The following is a 21339-nucleotide window of genomic DNA, read 5'->3' as shown; positions in this document are numbered from 1 at the left end:
TTTTGAGAGTCAGAGTTCGGGGGGGGGGGTTTAAACTAGATGATTGATGGCAGCAGGATGTTTTTGAAATATAACTAATTTCTGATCAAAAGAATTTCAATATACTATGATTCCTAAGTATGGTTCTGAGCCAAGCTGAGTGCTATGTCCCATCCCTCCCCACCGGGGAAATTAAGGCATCTTTGCCCTTGCTTTCTTCCAAGCCTGGAAAGACCTGAGTTTTTCATCTCAATGTAGGCACAACTGTAGATTCAAGTGGATAGCCGTGTTGGTCTGAAGCAGAACGACAAATTTAGAGTCCAGTGGCACCTTTAAGACCAGCAAAGTTTTATTCAAATGACCAAGCAGGCTCAGGTCCATAAGGAAGCTGGCTAAAATTTCATCATTCTTGAAGGCCCCACAAGACTCCCATTGCTTTTATTTTTGGCAGCCACACTGCAAATTCCAATGTAACAGAGATGCTTTAAAAGCATAAAACCCGTACTAAACAAAACAAAGTTCAAGTCCAGCAGCACCTGTAAAACCAACGTTTTATTCAAAGTACAAGATTTCACATATACGCACACTTCTTCAGATAGTTTCTTCTCAATGTATCTGAAGAAGCATGCATGAACACAAAAGCCACCTTATACCCAGAATTAGACTTTGCTAGCCTCAAAGGTGCCACTGGACTCGAACTTTGTTCTGCTGCTTCAGACCAACAGCCACTCACCTGAATCTATCTTCAGTCTGGCTGGCAGAAAGAAAATAAACGGGAGTCTTGTGGTGCCTTAAAAAACGACAAAACTTGAGGCCACTTCTTTTGAACTGGAGCCTGCTCGCTCCTTTGCAAAGAGGTGCGCACACACGTCTGAGGAAGTGTGCATGCACACGGCAGCTTACACCTTGGATAAAACTGGGTCTTAAAAATGCCCCTGGACTCACAAGTTTGTTGTTATTATTATTATTAATTAGATTTATTTCCCGCCACTGTTCACACCTGAGCCCTAGTTGCACCTTTTGCGGGTCACTTCAAGGACCTCAGAAGGGCAGAACTGTGCTTCGGTTCCGCCTGCGAAAGTCCTACAGTTTTTGCTCCCTTGAAGTAAAGCAAGGCTGGGCCCGACCAAGCCTCCCTGCACTGACGTGGGCCAAACCCAGCAGCTCCCAGCACAGACCACGCCCCTGCCCCGTGACCTCATCTCCGCCCGCCCAATCCCCAAGCGCAATGTGTCTTCCCGGCGCGACCGGCCCCGCCCCGCCCCGCGGTTTGTTTGCATGGCCAACGGAGTGGCGAGCTCTGATTGGCGGTTTGCAGGCTGGCCAATCCGAGAGAGGCACCTCAGAGCCGCCTCGCGTTCTTTGCAACTCCGCGCCCGGCGCGCGCACGCCCCCCTTGTGCTCTTGCACCGTCTCGCCCGGGCGTGCTTGGGGTGTGCGCGTGAATGTCCTGCACTGCAAAGTCAGCGGTGCAGTTCTTTTTTTAAAGATACATATATATTTGCAAGGTTACTTTTAAGCCTTGTTTGGTGGTCGGTGCACGGGGCTTAGAGGCAGCAGCTCCCGGGAAGCCGGATTTGCAGCCGGGTCCCGCTGATTGGCTGGGCGCGCCAGTGGCTCCTTTTCCTCCGCCGGCCAATCAGAGAGGAAGGCTTCCTTGCAGGCTCTTCGCCTGAGAAAAGGGATCCCTTCGGGAGGCGCGAGGAAAGGCGAAGATGAGGAAGGCGCGCCAAGTCTGCCTGCTGGCCCTCTTCCTGGCGCTGGCCCAGCTCGCCCTCCTCGCCTGGGGCCAAGGAGATGAGCCGGGGGCAGGTAGGTCGGCAGGCGGCTTGGCGGCGGAGCTCCGTCTCTTTCAACGCGTGAGGAAACTGGAGGGTCGTGCAGAGGAGATGCGCTTTCTTGCACATCCGTGCGCCGAGCTTGGTTGCATTCGCCCCGACGCCTTTTTGCATTTGGGGCGGTTGGGTTGGTGTGGCGCCTCCAGCGTGCTTTAGAAGTCGATGCTCGGGTTTTGCACAGGAACATCCCGCTGCGAAAGCGCGGCATCCAGTGCGTGCGGAATGGGCTTCAGCAGGACAGGCCCCGCCTTGCCGAGGGCGCCTGGGGCTCCCGTGACAAAGCGACTCCGGGCTGAGGTGTTTGCCGCAGGTCCCAGTCGCCTTCCCTTCTTCTCGCTGCTCTGCGCTATGAGAGCAGCTCTGAGAGAACTGTGGCTGGCCCAGGGTCATCCTACTGGCTGCATGTGGAGGAGCGGGGAATCAAAACCCGGTTCTCCACATGACAGTCTGCTACTCCTTAATCACGACACCCTGTTGGACTTGGGAGGTTGCCCTTTTTCAGAACTTTTTATGCACAGCAAAGAGAATTTTGTGAGAACAGATGGAGCCTCCTTGATAATGACAGTATACCTCTACTGCCATCCTAGACAGGTATTGAGATACTAGGGCAAGACTGGTTTCCCCTTGCCCAAGGCGTCCTGCTAGCCATGTGGAAACAGAGTGGGGGCTTTGGAGCATCTTTGGTCAGGAAACTATTAAGGTTTATATAAGCTTGGGGAGGAAACCACGCTGAGTTGTTTGATCTTGCTTTCATCCTGGATCTTGGATCAAATAGCCTTGACATGGCCATGTTATTGACGATCATTATACCTGTGCCACCAATGTGTCCCGATTGTGTGACCTTAGCGTGGAGAATTAAAGCTCTGTTTGCAAAATATTCATGATGTTGATTTTTCCAGATGCTTTCTGTGTACACAAGTGAGCCACACCCACAGGTGTTTTTTTAAAGCTGATTTGAAGGACTTAATGCCAAGTGCCTTGTGAGTGACTGACTTTCACATCTCTCATAGCTGCGAGTTAAAGATTCTGCTGCATTATTTTAGAGGCTGCCTTGAAATTTTCCTTGACATGGTGCTGGGACATAGTTTCGCTGCCTTTGGTGGCCCGATGTGGGGACATCTAAAACATTTTTTAAATGGAACTTTTGAATTTGACATTTATTTTGAACGCGCGTCTAAATCAAATCCAGAGCTTCAAGACAGGAACAGAAATGCAGTTCCCTTTGAAATATTACAGTATAAAGTCTACGTAGGTAGCTTTCCCCCAAAACTTGCATTGAAATCAGAATCATTGGCATTCACTGGACTCTTAATAATCACTAGACTTTTTGATCCTCTGACTTGGCTGTGGGACTTGAGGATGGGTGGACTTTGTAAGGGAGGTTGTCAGCCCACTACCACAATATAATTCATTTATTTCAATTTTGGAAAGAAATTAATCTTATGTAGAGGTAAGATTGTGGCTACAGAGCTGTTCTACGTGGTTCTCCTGTTTGACAGGCCTTCAATATCTGCATACAATTTTTGGATTGGTTTTCATTGGGCCTTCCCCTGCAGAGTCTGAAAGTGCTCTTGTGATCTTGCTCTGCTCCTATGCAAAGGGTTTGCCTAAGGAAGTGTACATTGGCATGCACATGCATGCCGTTCAATCTATGGCACAAGGGAATTCTCTGGGGAGATTCTGTTTACCGTTTTGTAACAGGTTTTAAACACACATAATTAAATCAGCCCAAGACATATAATCAGTTCAGCTTTCAAATGCATGTTGGGCCCAAAGCCAGAAATGAAACTGAGAATTACTTGTACCTGATCTAAAACAATGATTCTTCCATCAAATAATTCAGGGATTCTCCTATTACTCAATTGCATTCCACTGAAGATAGAAGATATGTAGTTCTGAGATTGCTATTTTGTTCTTGCCCTGTACCTGGGAATGTTCTTGCCATGTACCTCCACAAAAACCTTTGAATCACCAGGCGAGGTCCTTGCTACCTGCCAAATGGCCTCATGGCGACTGTGAAGGGGTCAGCTGCATTAGTCTATTGTAGCAAAATAAAGAGCTGCCTTTCTCTTCTTGATTTTTTCTCTACCTCTGTTCTGGCTGGGTTTCATGTCAAGGGGTGGGGGAGGGAATTAGTTGGGGGGTGTGTGGTTTGAACAAGAAATTATTTTTATGTCTTACTGATCTTCTGCCACCAACTTGCTTCCTGGTCTAGAACTGTTGGATATTGGGACTCTGCATGCCAGGGGATCTGGCAGGGAAAGCAGTAAGAGAGTTCTCTCACTGGGATGGACCTGGTACCTCTCCTTCATCTTATATAGGGCCTCTCTTCTTCTCTCTTACCTGACTTTTACTTGCAGCAAGATAACCTTTTTTGAAGTGAATCTGTTCATGTCAGGAATATGTCATGTTAGATGTTCAATTTTTGTAATTACAATTTCTTTTGTTGCCATTGGAGTCAGGTTATCTTTATATTTTTTTTATCGGCAGCATTTCCCCCTTAACCGGTAAATGCAAAGAATCTGAGATAATGCAAAAAAGCATCTGTGCCGTCAAGGGGTTTTTGGGACGTTTCACCCAGTAAGAAAATGGTCCATTTTTCCAACTGAATAATACCTCCGTTTATTGCCCAGTGGTGTGAATTTTTGCCGCTCTCCCACAACTGTTCAGGGACCATCTAGACACCAGAAGTCCTTTGCCATTCACGGTATTAATCGTCAGCTTTGTACCTGCACAGTTTTTGGTCCACGGAATCCTGCTTGGCTCACTGGGCCAAGTACTGTTAAAATGTGTTGTTTCTAATGAGACAAGCAGCAGGCTTCACAGTCTAAGTCAAGACAGCCAGGAAACCACGCAGAAGGGTTTGGATTGCCAAAATTCGACAACAAACAAATCTGAATACAGAGCTGACACAAAGCATAATAATTTAAATGTGTCATGTTAGTTGATCCAGATATTACCTAGTAGGGAAATACGTGCAACCACAGAAAGTGCACAGTAGAAGGACCCAGCTTTTTGCTACCCAGAGCCATCTAAAAGCACCTTCCTCTCCCCACAACAAACGCCCTGTGAGGTAGGTGAGGTGGAGAGAGCTCTGAGAGAATTGTGCCTGGCCCAAGGTCACCCATCTGGCTTAATTTTATTTATTTGTATTTATATACCGCCCTTCCCGAAGGCTCAGAACGGTTTACAGGGAACAAGAAAACATGGTAACAGGTGATAAGAGTAATAACAGTAATAACATTATCTTTAACCGCTCCACGGGAGCGGTATAAATAAAACAGTAAGTGGGGTTGGGGTGGGCTCAGTCCCGGATGGGGAAGGATGCCCATTGGCCCTTTGCTGACAAGCGGAGGGCCCAATTGGCAGGCACGATTGGCACCTTGACCACAGACTGGGCCCACCCCCTGGCCGCCAACATGGCAGGTAGGCAACCGGCCGGGCAAGTCTGGGGTGGGGGGCTTCGGCCCCGCCAAAAGGACAGCCGCGTCGCGGACGTGGCAGGGCTGTCCTTTTGCCAGCCCTGAAGCACGAGGTGCTTCGTGAGCCAGCCGGGGGGGGGGGAGCTTCGGGGCCGGCAAAAAGACAGCCCTGCCATGTCACAAAGTGCTCCGAGAGCCGGCCGGTGGGGGAGAGCTTTGGGGATGGCTGCAGGACTGCCCCACCGCGTCATGGATGTGCCAGCCCCGAACCACCAGGTGGTCCTGGAGGCGGGTGGGGAGGGGGGCTTCGGCCCCGGCTGTCCCTTTGCGGCCCCCAAAGCCCGACATTGCCCAGGAGGCACCCGGGGGAGCTTCGCCGCCTGCAACGCCTGGCAAAGGAGCAGGCACCCTGCTCCTTTCCCCAGGCCGGGGATCCTAGCACCCACTGTATTTAGCATGCAGCGGGCTTGCTTTCTAGTAACAATAATAACTTAACTTGATCATAACAATAACATTAGAAAATGGAATTGCAAGAGCCCCAGCTCAACTCTTACTGGGACCCAGTGTGTTAGGCAGATTTGTGTCAGTCATAGGAGGGGGGAGCTTGGGGGCCAATTGGAAGTGATGGTTTGGGTTGACCTCAAGCAAATGCCTGGCAGAAGAGCTCCCTTTTGCAGGCCCTGTGGAACTGTTTAGGTTCATGTGGAGGTGTGCAAGAAAAAAGTACGATCCCTATCTCTTCACCAAAGCCTTCGGGGAGGGCGGTATATAAATCTAAATAAATAAATAAAATAAATAAAAAGCATCTTTCTGAACCGCTCCCTTCCAGTGCAACCCTTTTACCTGTGCAAAAATGAAGCACTTGAAAGGTAAAGAAGGCACACAATGAATGCAAGAGGTTTTTGAGTCCCTGAAAGAGCTGTGTGAAATTTGGACATGTTATGCTGTCGCTAAGGCAATTGCATGCTTGAAGACTCAAATGGGGCAAGAAGGAAGGGGAGATGAGGGATGTGTAAATTACTCTTTGCGACCTGGCTGGTTGCTGCAGGGAAATGCGAGAGCTGTTTCCCATACAAATTTGAAGTCAGCTGTTGTAATTTTGGGCAAGAGAGCTCTAAAATGATTTCAGAGGCCATTGAATCTGGGGACTAAGAAAGCAAAACTGGAATTATTCCCATTTTCTCTGTGAAACTGGAAGAATTTGATCTTCCAGATTGTAGAAAGGACAGTAAAATCAATTACTATTACTATAATCCATAATTCTGAAAGTGGCCAAGAGCCTTCCCTTGTAGTTGAAGGAAGAGCCCTTAGCTTAGTGCTCCAACACAGGCTGCATTGGGGATGGATGGATGGCACATGCCTCGCCTTGCAATGTCAGCTTCTTTTGCTTAATTCAATCAGAATCTCTGGCCCAAGAAGAGGTGGACGAGGAGGAGGAGGATGACGACGAAGGCGAAGTTGACGATTCTGAAGTGAAGGACGAGAACGGAGTACTGGTGCTGAATGATGTGAACTTCGATACGTTTGTCGAAGGTCAAGATACCGTGCTTTTAGAATTCTACGCCCCCTGGTAAGCGTGGTACTTGCATTATTTATTTGTGTGTTTATGTGTGTATGAATTTATACCCCACCCCTCCTAGCAAGCTGGCTAGGGGTAAAAATCCCATACATGTGTTTATGACTTCTTCCGTAAATTGGTAAACACTAAAATTAGGGTTGGCTGTTTCGGCGTCCGAAGCGGGCTGCTTTGGGGGAGAATGGCTGCTTCGGGCGCCGAAGCACCCAACCCTAATTAAAATCCTAAAACCCGAACATACCAGCTGATGTACCATCAAACATTACTGCCTTCAGTTCCGGTCTTGGGGAAGATGCAGCTGTATAGAGGGAGCCCTTCCATGCTTTAATTCAAGTCAGTTTTAAGCAAAGAGTATGTGATAGCTAGAGCCTCTGGTGGCGCAGAGTGGTAAGGCAGCCATCTGAAAGCTATGCCCATGAAGCTGGGAGTTCGATCCCAGCAGCTGGCTCAAGGTCGACTCAGCCTTCCATCCCTCCGAGGTCGGTAAAATGAGTACCCAGCTTGCTTGCTGGGGGGTAAACGGTAATGACTGGGGAAGGCACTGGCAAACCACACCGTATTGAGTCTGCCATGAAAACGCTGGAGGGCGTCACCCCAAGGGTCAGACATGACTCGGTGCTTGCACAGGGAATACCTTTACCTTTATGTGATAGCTAGTGCTCGAAAACAGCCTTTTTCAAACTTTTGACCATGGAGTGGCCCCTGAAATATTCTTCAGACTTTGAATAGCTCCAGAAGTGGTGTCAGCTGGCCATGCCTTCCTGCCACGCCTTCAGAAATCACGTCTACAGTGTGCAGGGCAAGGAAGCATTCACCTCAGCAGTCATAAAGCCCACCACACAGAGCAGCAATGCTCCCCAGGGGAACAATCTGTGATTCGGAAATCAATCTTGGCAAGGCATGAGGACATATTTTCCTGGGGTCGGAAATGGCAGCCAGGGGGAGGGGGAAGCTGGGGGAAAAGGAATCCGTAGGCAGGCTTTGTTCCCCCACTTTGTGAGGGGGCCAGTCAATCTGCCCAAATAAGGAGAAAGCCACTCTGGTAAATTGCTTTGAGAAATGTAAAAATATATTTTAAAATAGTGAGATCTCCCCCAACCAGAGTAATCCTGGGGTTACTAAGTAACACTGGTTAAGAGGGGCTGCCATAAAATATTCTCCCCCTCTTGTCTACAACATGAATGCCTCCTTTCTTTTATCTAGCGCAGTATAGTGGTTAAGAGCCTCAGAATAGTATCTGGGGAGACCCAAGTTGGAATCCCCATCCGTACCATGGATACTTGGTGGATGAAGTGGCCCTGGCTGCACTCTCTCATCTTAATCTCCATCGCAGGGGTGTCGTGAGGGTAAAAGCAGGAGAGAATAGTGATGTAAGCTGCTCTGAATCCCCACTGGGGTATAAATAAATGAGCAAACAAGAGATCAGCACCAGTATTTTACTGTAGTTTTTGCTAAGCCAGATTTTGGTAACCATCGTCATGTCCTGGTGGAGAGGGAACCTTGGTTAGCTGGTGGTTGTCGGTTTTCCTGGGCTGTGTGGCTATGGTCAGGTAGACCTCTATCAGCCAACGGCCAGTCGACTCCCTGTGAAACCCTTCGTCAATTTGTTGAACCAACTTGGTTAGCCTTTACTGTGGCTGCAGTGGTAGCCTTGGTGTGCCTGTGTGGAAGTTGCAGGAGACTTCATATTGGTGCCAAATGTGGTTGCATTTGGCCTCCTTTGGGGACAGGAGGGAGCGTATAGTTTTACGGTATAGTAAAGAGCCACATTTAATAGCCGGGGTTCTGTTTTTAGTAGGTTGTTGACATGAGACGCTTTCCGTAGTGGTGGAGGTTCCTAGCAGGGGAATGTTTCTGCTTGTGGTATTCATTTATTTAGATAGAAGACTAGAAATTTAGATAACTCCCCTATCAGTAATAGCATCTCAGGGCAGTTCACACAATATAAGTAATTTAAAATAGCTTAAAACTCCACAATTGTCACTGTTGCATCAGCAGAAGCAATAGGGAGTTCATAGCCAGCTAGATGTTGGAATTGGAGGAATCCGGGGGGGGGGGGGGGAGACACACCTGAAATTCAGATATTGTGTTGTTGATTATCCAGCCGTCCTCAATCATAAGCCCAGCGAAAGAGCTCCGTCTTACGGGCCCTACCAAATGCTAATATCACAAAAAGCACATTCTTGGGACACCTCCGAATGTCACAGAAGACCTTAGACGGTGTTTGGGTGTTGTTCTTGCTCTTTCTGTGCCACGGCTCAGCTTGGCCTGAAAATAGGATGCAGGAAGCAGCACAAGTTTGAACGCATCACTTGCTGATGGCCCTCTACATAGATATTGTGGTGCACATTAATTCCTAAAGCACCTGAAGTCTGCTCGTCAGCTTTTCTTCCCCACATTTGTGACAGCATGGAAGAATCAGTCTTTTTTTTGGTACTGAGTTGTCTCAGTCTCGCTTCCCCAGATAGCTCATCCATGGAAACTGGACTTCTCTACCACCCCCAAAGCTGGAAATGCTGTTTCAAGGAAACAGAGACCCCAGGTAAAAGCCATCCTACTTGTGTGTGCACAGACATTTGTGGGACCTAGCACTGTAGCAGCAGCAGCATTATAGCGCCCCACTTAGAGAAGTGTCTGGTGTAGTTTGGACTAAAAGTCTTAAGCATTTGGACAGTTCAGAATATTAGATGCAAAGAGATCCTGCGTTGAGCAGGGGGTTGGACTAGATGGCCTGTATGGCCCCTTCCAACTCTATGATTCTATGAGGTTGAACAAAACATGTTTGGTTGCATAAAGAGTATTTGAAATGTGCAACTTTTTAGCACTTCTGTCTTCCTTTTAGTCACCTTGAGGTTTTGCTTTGTTGCGTTGTGATAGTTAATTTTGGTGACTTCCTACGGTAAGAGTGGGGCTAGTTACAGCTTCAACCCCCGTCTAGATCCCGTATAAGAAAGGAAATCATCCTGCTTGGATGGTCATCTGCCTGTCCCCAAAATCAAGAACCAAAGCTCAAAAATCCCCCTTCTCCATTTCCTTCTTCAGGTGTGGACATTGCAAACAGTTTGCTCCAGAATACGAAAAGATCGCCAAAGCCCTGAAGGAAAATGATCCTCCCATCCCGGTTGCCAAAATCGATGCCACAGCAGCCTCTGCTCTGGCGAGTCGTTTTGATGTTGGCGGTTACCCGACCATCAAAATCCTGAAGAAGGGCCAGCCAGTGGACTATGATGGTTCAAGGACGGAAGCAGGTAAGTCATGCCAAGGTGAACGTGCGTAGCAGCGCATAGCCTGTACCCTGTTCATCATTGGTCTTCTACACAGCCCCCCATGGGAACTGGGTATGGCCAGGCCTGCCATCAGAGTGTTTGTGTGTGTTTTACAGCTAAAATAAGGTTTGGGGCACCCCAGTTGAAGAGGGATGTTGACAAACTGGAATGTGTCCAGAGGAGGGCAACAAAGATGGTGAGGGGTTTGGAGACCAAGACATATGAAGAAAGGATGGGGGAGATTTGTATGTTTGGACTGGAGAGGAGACGACTGAGAGGGGATCTGATAACCATCTTCAAGTATTTAAAAGGCTGCCATATAGAGCAGGGGTAGTCAACCTGTGGTCCTCCAGATGTCCATGGCCAGCATTTGCATGGACATCTGGAGGACCACAGGTTGACTACCCCTGATATAGAGGATGGAGCAGAGTTGTTCTATCTTTCCCCGGAGGGACAGACCAGAACGAATGGGATGAAATTAATTCAAAAGAAATTCCATCTAAACATCCGGAAGAAGTTCCTGACAATTAGAGTGGTTTCTCAGTGGAACAGGCTTCCTCGAGAGGTGGTGGTTTCTCCATCTTTGGAAATTTTTAAACAGAAGCTAGATAGCCATCTGATGGAGAGGCTGATTCTGTGAAGGCCAAGGGGTGGCAGGTTACAGTAGATGAATGATAGGGATGCGAGTGTCCTGCATAGTGCAGGGGGTTGGACTAGATGACCCATGAGGTCCCTTCCAACTCTATGATTCTATGAAAAACCTCCAGGGGCACTGCCAGGAAGCAGAGGCAATCTGCAGCCATGGCAGAGGGGAACTTTTCCGTGGATAGTGGCGCTGAAGCTTTGAGGGCTTTCCCGCACAGTGCTGCCTCAGCAAATAAAAAAAGAAAACCAGCTTGGTGTAGTGGTTAGAGTGACGGGCTCTAATCCTGAGAACTGGGTTTGATTCCCCTTCCTCCTTCACATCCAGCGGCATCTCCACACCCCTCCATACGTCCTTGTCGCTACATTCTCCCCTTCCACAACAACATCCACTAAGCATGAAGGCAATGCAGAGCTGACTCAGGCCTCAGCAGTCAGCTTCACCCAAATCAGTCAGCTTCATCCTTCATCCTCACCATTGTTTTCCCTAATATTTGGGAAAGGGCCATGTGGGCAGAGTGCTTTCTGGGACACATCCAGTGTCCGAACTGCGCATCTGCCCGCGCGGGCCTGGGCGCAGCTGGATTGGGCCTGCCCCTGGAGCTCCTGCCTCCAGAAGCCGGCCACAAGCCCCGCAGCCAGCCACAAGCCCCTGCCTGGCCACCGAGGAAGCTGCTCCACTGCCCTGCCGCCTCCAGAGACATCGGCCCACCCTCCACCAGGGCTACAGGATTGCTGGCCGAGCACCTTGATACCCAGCTGTTTGGCCCTCGCCCCAGCCGCCAGAACACGGCGCACCAACACACTGCAGGTAGGGCTGAAGTCCGCTCCTCCGTCAGGACTCTCCACTACAGATGAGAGCGACGAGGATGATCTGGGGCCAAGGGACCAAGCCCTATGAAGATAGGTTGAGGGACTTGGGGATGTTCAGCCTGGAGAAAAGGAGGTTGAGAGGGGACATGATAGCGCTCCTTAAGTATTTGAAAGGTTGTCACTTGGAGGAGGGCAGGATGCTGTTCCCATTGGCTGCAGAGGAGAGGACACACAGTAATGGGTTTAAACTACAAGTACAACGATATAGGCTAGATATCAGGAAAAATTTTCACAGTCAGAGTAGTTCAGCAGTGGAATAGGCTGCCTAAGAAGGTGGTGAGCTCCCCCTCACTGGCAGTCTTCAAGCAAAGGTTGGATACACTTTTCTTGGATGCTTTAGGATGCTTTGGGCTGATCCTGCGTTGAGCAGGGGGTTGGACTAGATGGCCTGTATGGCCCCTTCCAACTCTTATGATTCTACTAGCGGCCGTTGCATTCCTGGATGCAATAGACTCTTTTCCTACTTGGCATATAAAAACAGCATTGCAGTTGGAATATAAAAATTAAGTAAAAGACAAGGTACAAGTACATAAAGTCCGCATACGAATTGATAAACATACAACAAATAGTCCCCAACATAAGTCCTGATGCACTGTAATGGCACCTAGAAAAAAAATTGGGCAGTTTCTGTTATTTCTGTGTTGGTGTCCAGTAGGGAACCCTTAAAATGGTAGGGAAGTTCCTGCTTATTTATTAAAATAAGGCTCAGAAGTTTTCTACAAAGACTTATGTAAATAGAACAACACAATAGAACATGTGGGGGAGTCTCAGTATTGCTTATTTGACGAGGACAGAAAGTAAATGGCAGGGAATGCAGCACTTTCCCTACAGATCTTTGTGCTATACAAGCCTGGCTCTTAATCATGCCTTTGATTCTCAACGTGTTCTCTCCTTTTTGAAAAAAAAAAGAAATTGTAGCAAAAGTGAAAGAGGTTTCACAACCTGATTGGACACCTCCACCCGAAGCTACCTTGGTGTTGACAAAAGAGAACTTTGATGAAACGGTGAACGGGGCCGACATCATCCTGGTGGAATTCTATGCTCCCTGGTAAGAGGGAACCTTTCCTTTTTCTCCTTTTTCTCCTTTTCCAGTTTTGGCTTCTCCGATCCAGTGATCTTGAGCAACAAATAAGGAGTCTTTATTTCCTTAAGGAACATATGGTGGAGAGATACTTGGCTGCTGCCTGCGTAGCCCTCGGATCTCTGTCCACCAGCAGATAAGGGACAAAGTTGCTTTTCTGTTCTGGTTCTTTTCTCTTTCATTTGTAGTAAACTTCTTTCGCTTCTCTTAACAAATAACGTATTTCCTTGAGAACTTACCAGCTTCCTTCTCCTATAGGTGCGGACACTGTAAACAACTAGCTCCAGAATATGAGAAAGCAGCCAAAGAGCTTAGCAAGCGCACGCCCCCAATTCCCCTGGCAAAAGTTGACGCCACTGCTGAAACGGATCTCGCCAAGAGATTTGACGTGTCTGGATACCCCACCCTCAAGATCTTCCGCCAGGGCAAGGTGTTTGACTACAATGGCCCAAGAGAAAAATACGGTACGTACCTCGAGCAGTGTAGGGGGCAGCCTTTGTACCTGCAGACAGGGCTGAGATCATCAACACTCCCCGGGGGGAGGGGGCTGTTAGGTCTCAGCATTGCTGAGCAGATGATGCTAAGCTTACCCCCAGGGAGCCAGTTTGATTCCTGGGTTCCTCAGGTCACCCTGACCACAGATGCTTCATTATCTCTTTTTTTTTTTTTTTTGAGAAAGTGACTACCTTGCTGGATCACGGGAATTCCGTGGACATAGTTTATCTGGATTTCAGTAAAGTTTTTGATAAGGTTCCACATGATATTCTTGTTCACAAGCTGGTAAAATGCAGTATAGATCCTAATTCTGTCAGGTGGATCAATAACTGGTTGACAAATCGTACCCAGAGGTTAATGGTTCAGCATTTTCTTGGAAAAGATGACAAGTGGAGTACCAAAAGGATCTGTCCTGGGGCCTGTATTGTTCAACATATTTATAAATGATTTGGATGAGGGATTAGAGTTTATACTTATTAAATTTGCAGACGATACTAAACTGGGAGGGGGAGCAAACACAATTGAAGACAGCAACAGAATACAGGATGATCTTGATAGGCTCGAGAAGTGAGCTAAACTGAATAAAATTAAGTTCAATAGGGACAAATGTAAAGTTCTGCATTTAGGTAGGAAAAACCAAATACACCAATATAAGATGGGGGAGACTTGTCTTGGCAGTAGCATGTGCGAAAAGGATCTAGGAGTCTTAGTAGACCATACATTGAACATGAGTCAGCAGTGTGGCTCAGTGTCCAAGAAGGAAAATGGGATTTTGGGTTGTATTAAATGGAGTATCATGTCCAGATCACAGGAAGTGATGCTACCACTGTACTCTGCTCTGGTTCGGCCTCACTTGGAGTACTGTGTTCAGTTTTGGTCACCCCAATGGAAGAGGGATGTTGACAAACTAGAATGTGTCCAGAGGAGGGCAACAAAGATGGTGAGGGGTTTGGAGACCAAAACGTATGAAGAAAGGTTGGGGGAGATTGGTCTCTTTAGCCTAGAGAGGAGACGACTGAGAGGGGATATAACCATCTAAAATTATTTAAAAGGCTGCCATATAGAGGATGGAGCAGAGTTGTTCTATCTTGCCCCAGAGGGACAGGCCAGAACAAATGGGATGAAATTAATTCAAAAGAAATTCCATCTAAACATCCGGAAGAAGTTCCTGACAGAGTGGTTTCTCAGTGGAACAGGCTTCCTCGGGAGGTGGTGGGTTCTCCATCTTTGGAAAATTTTAAACAGAGGCTAGATAGCCATCTGACGGAGAGGCCGATTCAGTGAAGGCAAAGGGGTGGCAGGTTACAGTAGATGAGTGACAGGGATGTGAGTGTCCTGCATAGTGCAGGGGGGTGGACTAGATGACCCATGAGGTCCTTTCCAACTCTATTATTCTATGATTCTAGGTTAGAGTGCTCCCTGTGAAGGGTTTTTTAGATACAGGGCAGGTGGCCTTATTAATATCCTGGAACTTCATGTGAAAGACCGATTATGCACTGGAGGTTTCATGCCATGCTGTAGGCTGGAGTTTTAGTCGTGGCAGGTTGCCCCACCTCTTCCTGCTCCCACATGGGGGAGCATTTGGCCTGGTGTACCTCATTCACCCCCGATTTGTGCTCCTGCACAGGAGCTGGGGCAGTGAAGTGCCCAGTGCATAAATGGTCAAAGTGAAGTTTCCATTGCCTTCCCCTGCATAGCAACACCAGTCTTCCTCAGTGATCTCTGCTCTGAGTAGCAACCCTCCTCAGTTTGCAAGGTCCGATGAGCTTTAGCTGATCAGGGCAACTAATTGAGTTTTTATCTTTATGCCATTCCGCGGGAGTGGTATAAATAAAATGCCAAGGGGTGTGGGGGGAGGTCTCGCTCCGGGATGGGGGGGGCAACGATTGGCCCCTTGTCCTCGGACTGACAAGCGGAGGGTCCAATCGGCTTGCGCAAAGCTGATTGGGCCTTTTGCTTGTCCAACCCACCCTCCAAACTGACCCGCCTTCGCCTGGCAGCCACCATTTCGCCACTATCTGCCGAACAGGCAGGTAGGCAGCAGGCAGCTCTACCCTGCCATGCAGCCCTTGGAGGACAGAGGGGGGGACTTGGCTTGCCCAACGGACATGGCCGCCGCTTTTCCGTCCGCCCAGTTGCACCCCCTGGCCCCACTAAGCTTTGCTGCCGCTTTTCTCTCCCCCAGCCGCATCACCCCCCTGGCCTGATGAGACTCCGCCGCTTTTCCCTCCCTCCCTCCCTCCCTCCCTCCCTCTTTCTTTCTTTCTTTCTTTCTTTCTTTCTTTCTTTCTTTCTTTCTTTCTTTCTTTCTTTCTTTCTTTCTTTCTTTCTGCCCATCCATCCAACCACCCCGCAAGCACCCGCTGTACAGAGGGCTTAATGTCTAGTACTATAATAATTCAAGGAGCTTATGTCCTTAACTGCAGATATTCCACTATATTCTATGACTCAGATATAAGTAATAAAAGTTATTCTTTTTAAATAATGAAGTTATATGTTTGAAATTTCCCCACTTGGATGGGGGATGGAACGATTCCTGTTGGCAGCAGAGGAAAGGACCCGCAGTAATGGGTTTGAACTATGTGTAGAACGTACTGGCTGAATATTGGGGGGGGGGATTCACAGAGTAGTACAGCAGTGCAGTTGGCTGCCTAAGGAGGTTGTAAGCTCCCCCTCACTGGCAGTCTTCAGGCAGTGGCTGGACAGATACTTATCCTGGAGGCTTCAGGCTGATCCTGCATTAAGCAGGGGGTGGAACTAGATGGCCTGTCTGGCCCCTTCTAACTCTATGATTCTATGATAGTTAACGCTATGTTAAATCACCTTTATCCAAAAAGAAGGGGGAGAAAGAAATAGCTACTCCCCCTCCTTCAATTTCCCCCCACCTGAAATAGTTCTCATATAAATATAAGATGTTCTGTTTGTTTCCCTGTGTCAAATTCCATCTCTCTAACCTCTCTTTTAAAAAATATAATTCAAAAAATGCCTAAAGACTGCTTTGTTTTTCAAGCCAAGCGCCACCACTGCTTCTTTTTCTTCCCCTTCTCTGAACCCAGGAATTGTGGATTACATGATCGATCAGGCTGGCCCCCCTTCGAAACAGATTCAGGCTATCAAACAAGTGCAAGAATTTATAAAGGATGGCGATGACGTCATCATTATTGGGGTGTTCAGAGGAGACCAGGACCAAGCGTACCAGCTGTACCAAGATGCTGGTAAGTAGTTTTGCAAACACCTGGGGCATGGGTGGCATTCTTCCATCATAGCAGGCTTCCTGGGGTTCCTTGATGGATTCTGATTGGGTGGGAGTTGGGATACCTGGGTGTCTGCATGCACCCAGCTAGGTGACCTTGGGCCAGTCACAGCTGTCTCAGCCTCACTTACCTCACTGGTTGCCTGTGATGGGAAAACGAGGAGTAGGCAATTGCAAGCTTCTGACCTTGGGCCAGTCACAGTTCTCTCAGCCTCACCTACCTCATAAGGCGAGGAGAGGGGAGAGGAAGGATAGGTGATTGTAAGTCTCCGGTGTTTTGAGACTGTTTTGAGCAGGGGTAGTCAAACTGTGGCCCTCCAGATGTCCATGGACTACAATTCCCAGGAGCCCCTGCCAGCAAACGCTGGCAGGGGCTCCTGGGAATTGTAGTCCATGGACATCTGGAAGGCCGCAGTTTGACTACCCCTGGTTTTGAGCCTCCGGTGGTACACCCCCCCCCCCAGCTCTTCTTCTCTATCCTCTCCAAGTAATGGTTGACCACTATGCGAAGCAGGATGCTAGACATGACGGACGACTGGTTTGATCTTCTTATGCTTACCCAGTGGCAAGGAGAGACTGTAAAACTTAGGCTAACTTTTATATGTGCACTTTGAGGAAGTTTGTAGGATGATGTAATTTAAGGAAGGCGACCCTATATAAACTATTTGTATTAACTGTGTGTGTGTGATTCAGCATCTGTGTGGGGGTGTTTTTTTTTCTCACTTGGGGTTTGTTTTATTCCCCCTTTTGCCTTTTCTAAGCAAACAGTTTAAGGGAAGACTACAAGTTCTATCACACCTTCAGCAATGAAATCTCAAGCTTCTTGAAGGTGGAGCCCGGGACACTGGTCGTGATGCAGCCTGAGAAATTTCAGTCAAGATTTGAGCCCAAAATGCATGTCTTGGATATTGAAGTAAGTGTCGATGTCTGCAACGGTCACTTCTGGATTAGACTTCTGTAACTCTCTCTACACAGGGCATCCCTTGGAGACTGCTCCAGAAACTCCAGCTGGTTCAAAATGCAGTGGCCTGGGTACTCACAGCGGGGACCCAGTGGGAGGGCACGTAGGACATCGGGACTCATCCAGCTGCACTGGAGATCCAGTTAAAGGTTTTGGGATTAACCTTTCAAGCCTTAAACTGTCTGAGACTGGCGTATTTATGGGGCCTTCTCTTCCACTAATCGCCCCCCCCAAAAGCATTCAGGTCACCTGACCGAAACCTTATGATTCCCGACCCAAAGGAAGTGAGATTGGCCTCACCCATGGCCAGGGTCTTCTTGGCCTTGGCCCCAGCCTGGTGGAACACTCTGGTGAAAGAGATCGGAAATTATTTTTATATTATTTATAAGCGTCATCTCTCTCAAACATTGCCTCCTTTTTTAAACTCCCCGCAGGAGTCCACCGATGCTGCGGCCGTTGAAGAGCACGTGGTGAAAAACGCATTGCCTCTCGTTGGCCACCGCAAGACTTCCAACGATGCAAAGCGATACGGAAAGAAGCCCCTTGTGGTCGTGTATTACATGGTGGACTTCAGCTTTGACTATCGCGTGGGTGGGTGTGCCTTCAGCAGGGTGGCTTTGCAGGAGGAACTGGGGCACGGCCAGAGCTGCAGTCGCTAACTGTGCTGCTGTGTTTTTGGTGATTTCTAGCTACGCAATACTGGCGAAACAAAGTTCTGGAGGTGGCAAAGGACTTCCCAGAATACACCTTTGCCATTGCTGATGAAGAAGACTATGCCACCGAGATAAAGGACTTGGGGCTGATGGACAGTGGAGAGGACGTCAACGCAGCCATCTTTGATGAGGGAGGCAAGAAATACGCCATGGAGCCCGAAGAGTTTGACTCAGACGTGCTACGAGAATTTATCTTGGCATTCAAAAAAGGTACGTGATGGTTGGCTTTGTGGCACTTCCTTAGGGCAGGTGGACTCTCCAAGAGACTGGATGGATCTGTATCTAGTACCACGTTTACAGGAAAGTAGCTCTGAGCCTTCAGGTATTCTGGGGAGTAGTTTTGTGACAGATCTCATTGTGAATATGCAGTCCTGTCCTTTGTTTGCTTAATGACAAAGGATTGGATCCGGCAATGCATGACCTAAAAGGACAACATCCCTGAGCGCAGTTCCACCAGAACAGATGCTGCAGTGCAGTGTGGCCCTCTGGTTTCATTTTTAACAATAGTTACTCGCACTCTTGTGGAGTACCTTCCCTGTGAGGAAAGGCGGAGGAGTCAGACCTTTCAGGTTAGGAGAGAGGTTTATAAAATTATGCCTGGGGTGGAAAAAGTTGGCTAAGAGAAATGTTTCTTTCCTCGCCCCCAAATACTAGGAACTTGAGGACATCCAATGAATGTCAAACTGGTCAGTCCTGGGGCAAGGGGCCAATCAGCAGCTGTGCTGCGCACGGGTGCTGATTGGACCCCTGGCCCCGGACTGGCAAGCGGAGGGCCCAATCGGGTCTCAGCCTGTATGCCCTGGTGTTATCCATCTGGAGAAGCTGGTTGGCTCCTGTGTGAGATGGGATGCTGGCCTAGATGGACGACTGTTCTGAGCCAGCAGAGCTCGTATGTACTTATATGTGGAGCAATGGCTTTATTGGAGCAGCTTCTGAAAACTTGTCCAAGGGACATCTGGAAAAATGGGAACGCTTTTTACTGGAAGCAGGCAGGAATGAGGAGAAATTGCAGTGCTTCCCTTTGTGCATGGAGTGTAGCTGCCATGGATGGTACTTGTATGGGACCCTGCATGATATTTTGACACCTTTGGCAAATGGTGTGGTGACAGTTGCTATCAGACAAAAGATTGTCTGTGGTTTGCCAGCCCCTGTGACATGTGGGAATCAGGTATGTACAACCAGTTAGGAAAACTTCTCATCCAACCTGAGCAAGGGTCTTTTCCCCCCCTTAAGTGCCCTTCTGGTTCCTAATGCAGGAATAAGTGAGTTGGCCCTCCTCCACTTTGAAGGGCAGGGGTCCCCAACCCCCGGTCCACGGCCCGGAACCGGGCTGCAAAGGCCATCATACCGGGCCGCCAGCAGCCGCGCCTGCCCCCCCCTGCAGCGAGAGGGGGGAAAGAGGCCGGCATGGCAGCTACGCAAACACGTACGGAACTGCCGTGCGTGCACGTTTGCGCCCCCTGGTGGCCAAAACGCTCATGCGCGGCAACTCTGCGCATGTGTGTTAGCGCCTCCTGGTGGCCAAAACGCGCATGCGTGTTTATGAGTAACTGTGGTAGCCGGGCCACTGGCTCTCCCCCGCCCCCAGAGGTGGTCCCCAACCAGAAGAAGGTTGGGGACCGCTGTTGAAGGGTACTGCTGCAGCAAAGAAGTACTTCTGTGACAGCTGTCCTTTTATTTTTCCCTCCTAGGCAAACTAAAACCTATTGTGAAGTCCCAGCCAATTCCCAAAAATAACAAGGGCCCCGTGAAGATCGTGGTTGGTAAAACATTTGACTCTGTAGTGTTGGATCCCAACTCCGACGTCCTCCTAGAACTCTACGCTCCCTGGTGCGGTCACTGCAAGAAACTTGAGCCTGTCTATCTCGAGTTGGGTAAGAAATACAAGAATCAGAAGCACCTCGTCATCGCCAAGATGGACGCTACTGCCAACGACATCCCACACCACAGCTACAAAGCCGACGGGTTCCCCACCCTCTATTTTGCTCCCGCCAACAACAAGCAGCAGCCCATTAGGTTTGAAGGTGGGGAGAGAGATCTGGAGCACTTGAGCAGATTTGTAGAAGAACACGCCACCAAACTGAGCAGAGCAAAAGAAGAACTTTGAATGGAGCAAAGATCGTCCAGTGGGGCAGGGATTGGGGTGGGGTGGGGGGGAAGTTGGTGCAAAATTAGAGAGGTTCACGAGAGCAGCTCAGCATCCAGAGCACTGGGAGTTTGGGGGGTAACAAAACAATGCAGTATGAAACTTTATTACACAAGAAATATAGACTCTGAACTTTTCTGCTGTGATTATTTTCTCATTAGTTAACAGTTCTTTCTCATGAGAAAAATACATTATTTTTTGTGACTAACTGGAGTTTGGTTCTTGTGATATTTTCTTCCCTACTCCAAACAGAGTGTTGAGGATCTGTTTTCAATAGTCCTCTGTGAGTCTCCATAACCGGCTTGGTATTGGGGTTAAGAGCAGCAACATGTAATCTGGAGACCTAGGCTTGATTCCCTACTCCTCCAGCCAGCGGGGTGACCTTGGGCAACTCAGTTCTCCTAGAGCTCTCTCAGCCCCACTTGCCTCACTGGATGTCTGTCGCAGGGAGAGGAAGGGAAGGCAATTGTAAGTCGCGTTGAGACTCCTTCAGGTAGTGAAAAGCGGGACATGAAAAACCAGCCCTTCTTTTTCTCTTAAACATCTAAAAAAGAAAGAAGGAAATAGCTCCTCCCCCTTTCGTCAGGATTGTTTCTACCTCGCAGGTAGGAGCACCATCCATGGACTTGGCTGAGGTATACAGCACATAGTCCCAGTGCAGGATTTGGTCTTTGCGTGTCACAGTATAGAACAGTAACTCCAAAGTCCATCTAGAAGAGTAATTCCAAAGTCCAACTCCAAAGTAACTCCATCTGTTTTGCTGTCGGCAACAATAAGATGAATCCTGTTAAGTTCTGTGGTGCCTTATTTTGGCAGCTCATCTCCCGGCATCTCAACTCCCAGGAGATTTTTAAAAACATATTTTGTTGGGGGGGGAAACATATTTTTGCAGAGTCCTGTGTATTGGCTGGGGCGCTGCATTTCTATTTGGCAGTTGCAACCAGCCGGTGTCCTATCCGAGGTATCTCCTCAATGTGTGTAGTTGTTTGCTGCATAACCTCAGTCAGCTGCTGTTAAGCATCTTTGTTCTCCCAAATTTGGAGCATTGGTTACCCTGCCTTTCAGGGTATAGCTAAATGAGAGCATCAAATGGG

General features: G+C 48.5%; 1 protein-coding gene across 1 annotated transcript; it reads left to right on the top strand.

The window, feature by feature from the left end:
• The first annotated feature begins 1342 nt into the window (after nt 1-1342).
• On the top strand, nt 1343-20453 carry PDIA4 (protein disulfide isomerase family A member 4). The gene is made up of 10 exons (XM_077303295.1): nt 1343-1791; nt 6641-6809; nt 9858-10063; nt 12506-12644; nt 12936-13141; nt 16229-16387; nt 17187-17338; nt 17821-17977; nt 18076-18309; nt 19791-20453. The coding sequence occupies exons 1-10, from the start codon at nt 1695-1697 to the stop codon at nt 20204-20206; spliced, it is 1935 nt and encodes a 644-aa protein (XP_077159410.1). The 5' UTR covers nt 1343-1694; the 3' UTR covers nt 20207-20453.
• Nucleotides 20454-21339: the final 886 nt, after the last annotated feature.

The sequence above is a fragment of the Paroedura picta genome, chromosome 11, assembly GCF_049243985.1.
Source record: "Paroedura picta isolate Pp20150507F chromosome 11, Ppicta_v3.0, whole genome shotgun sequence".
Classification (NCBI taxonomy): Eukaryota; Metazoa; Chordata; class Lepidosauria; order Squamata; family Gekkonidae; genus Paroedura; species Paroedura picta.
This window is presented reverse-complemented; position numbering and strand designations above follow the sequence as displayed.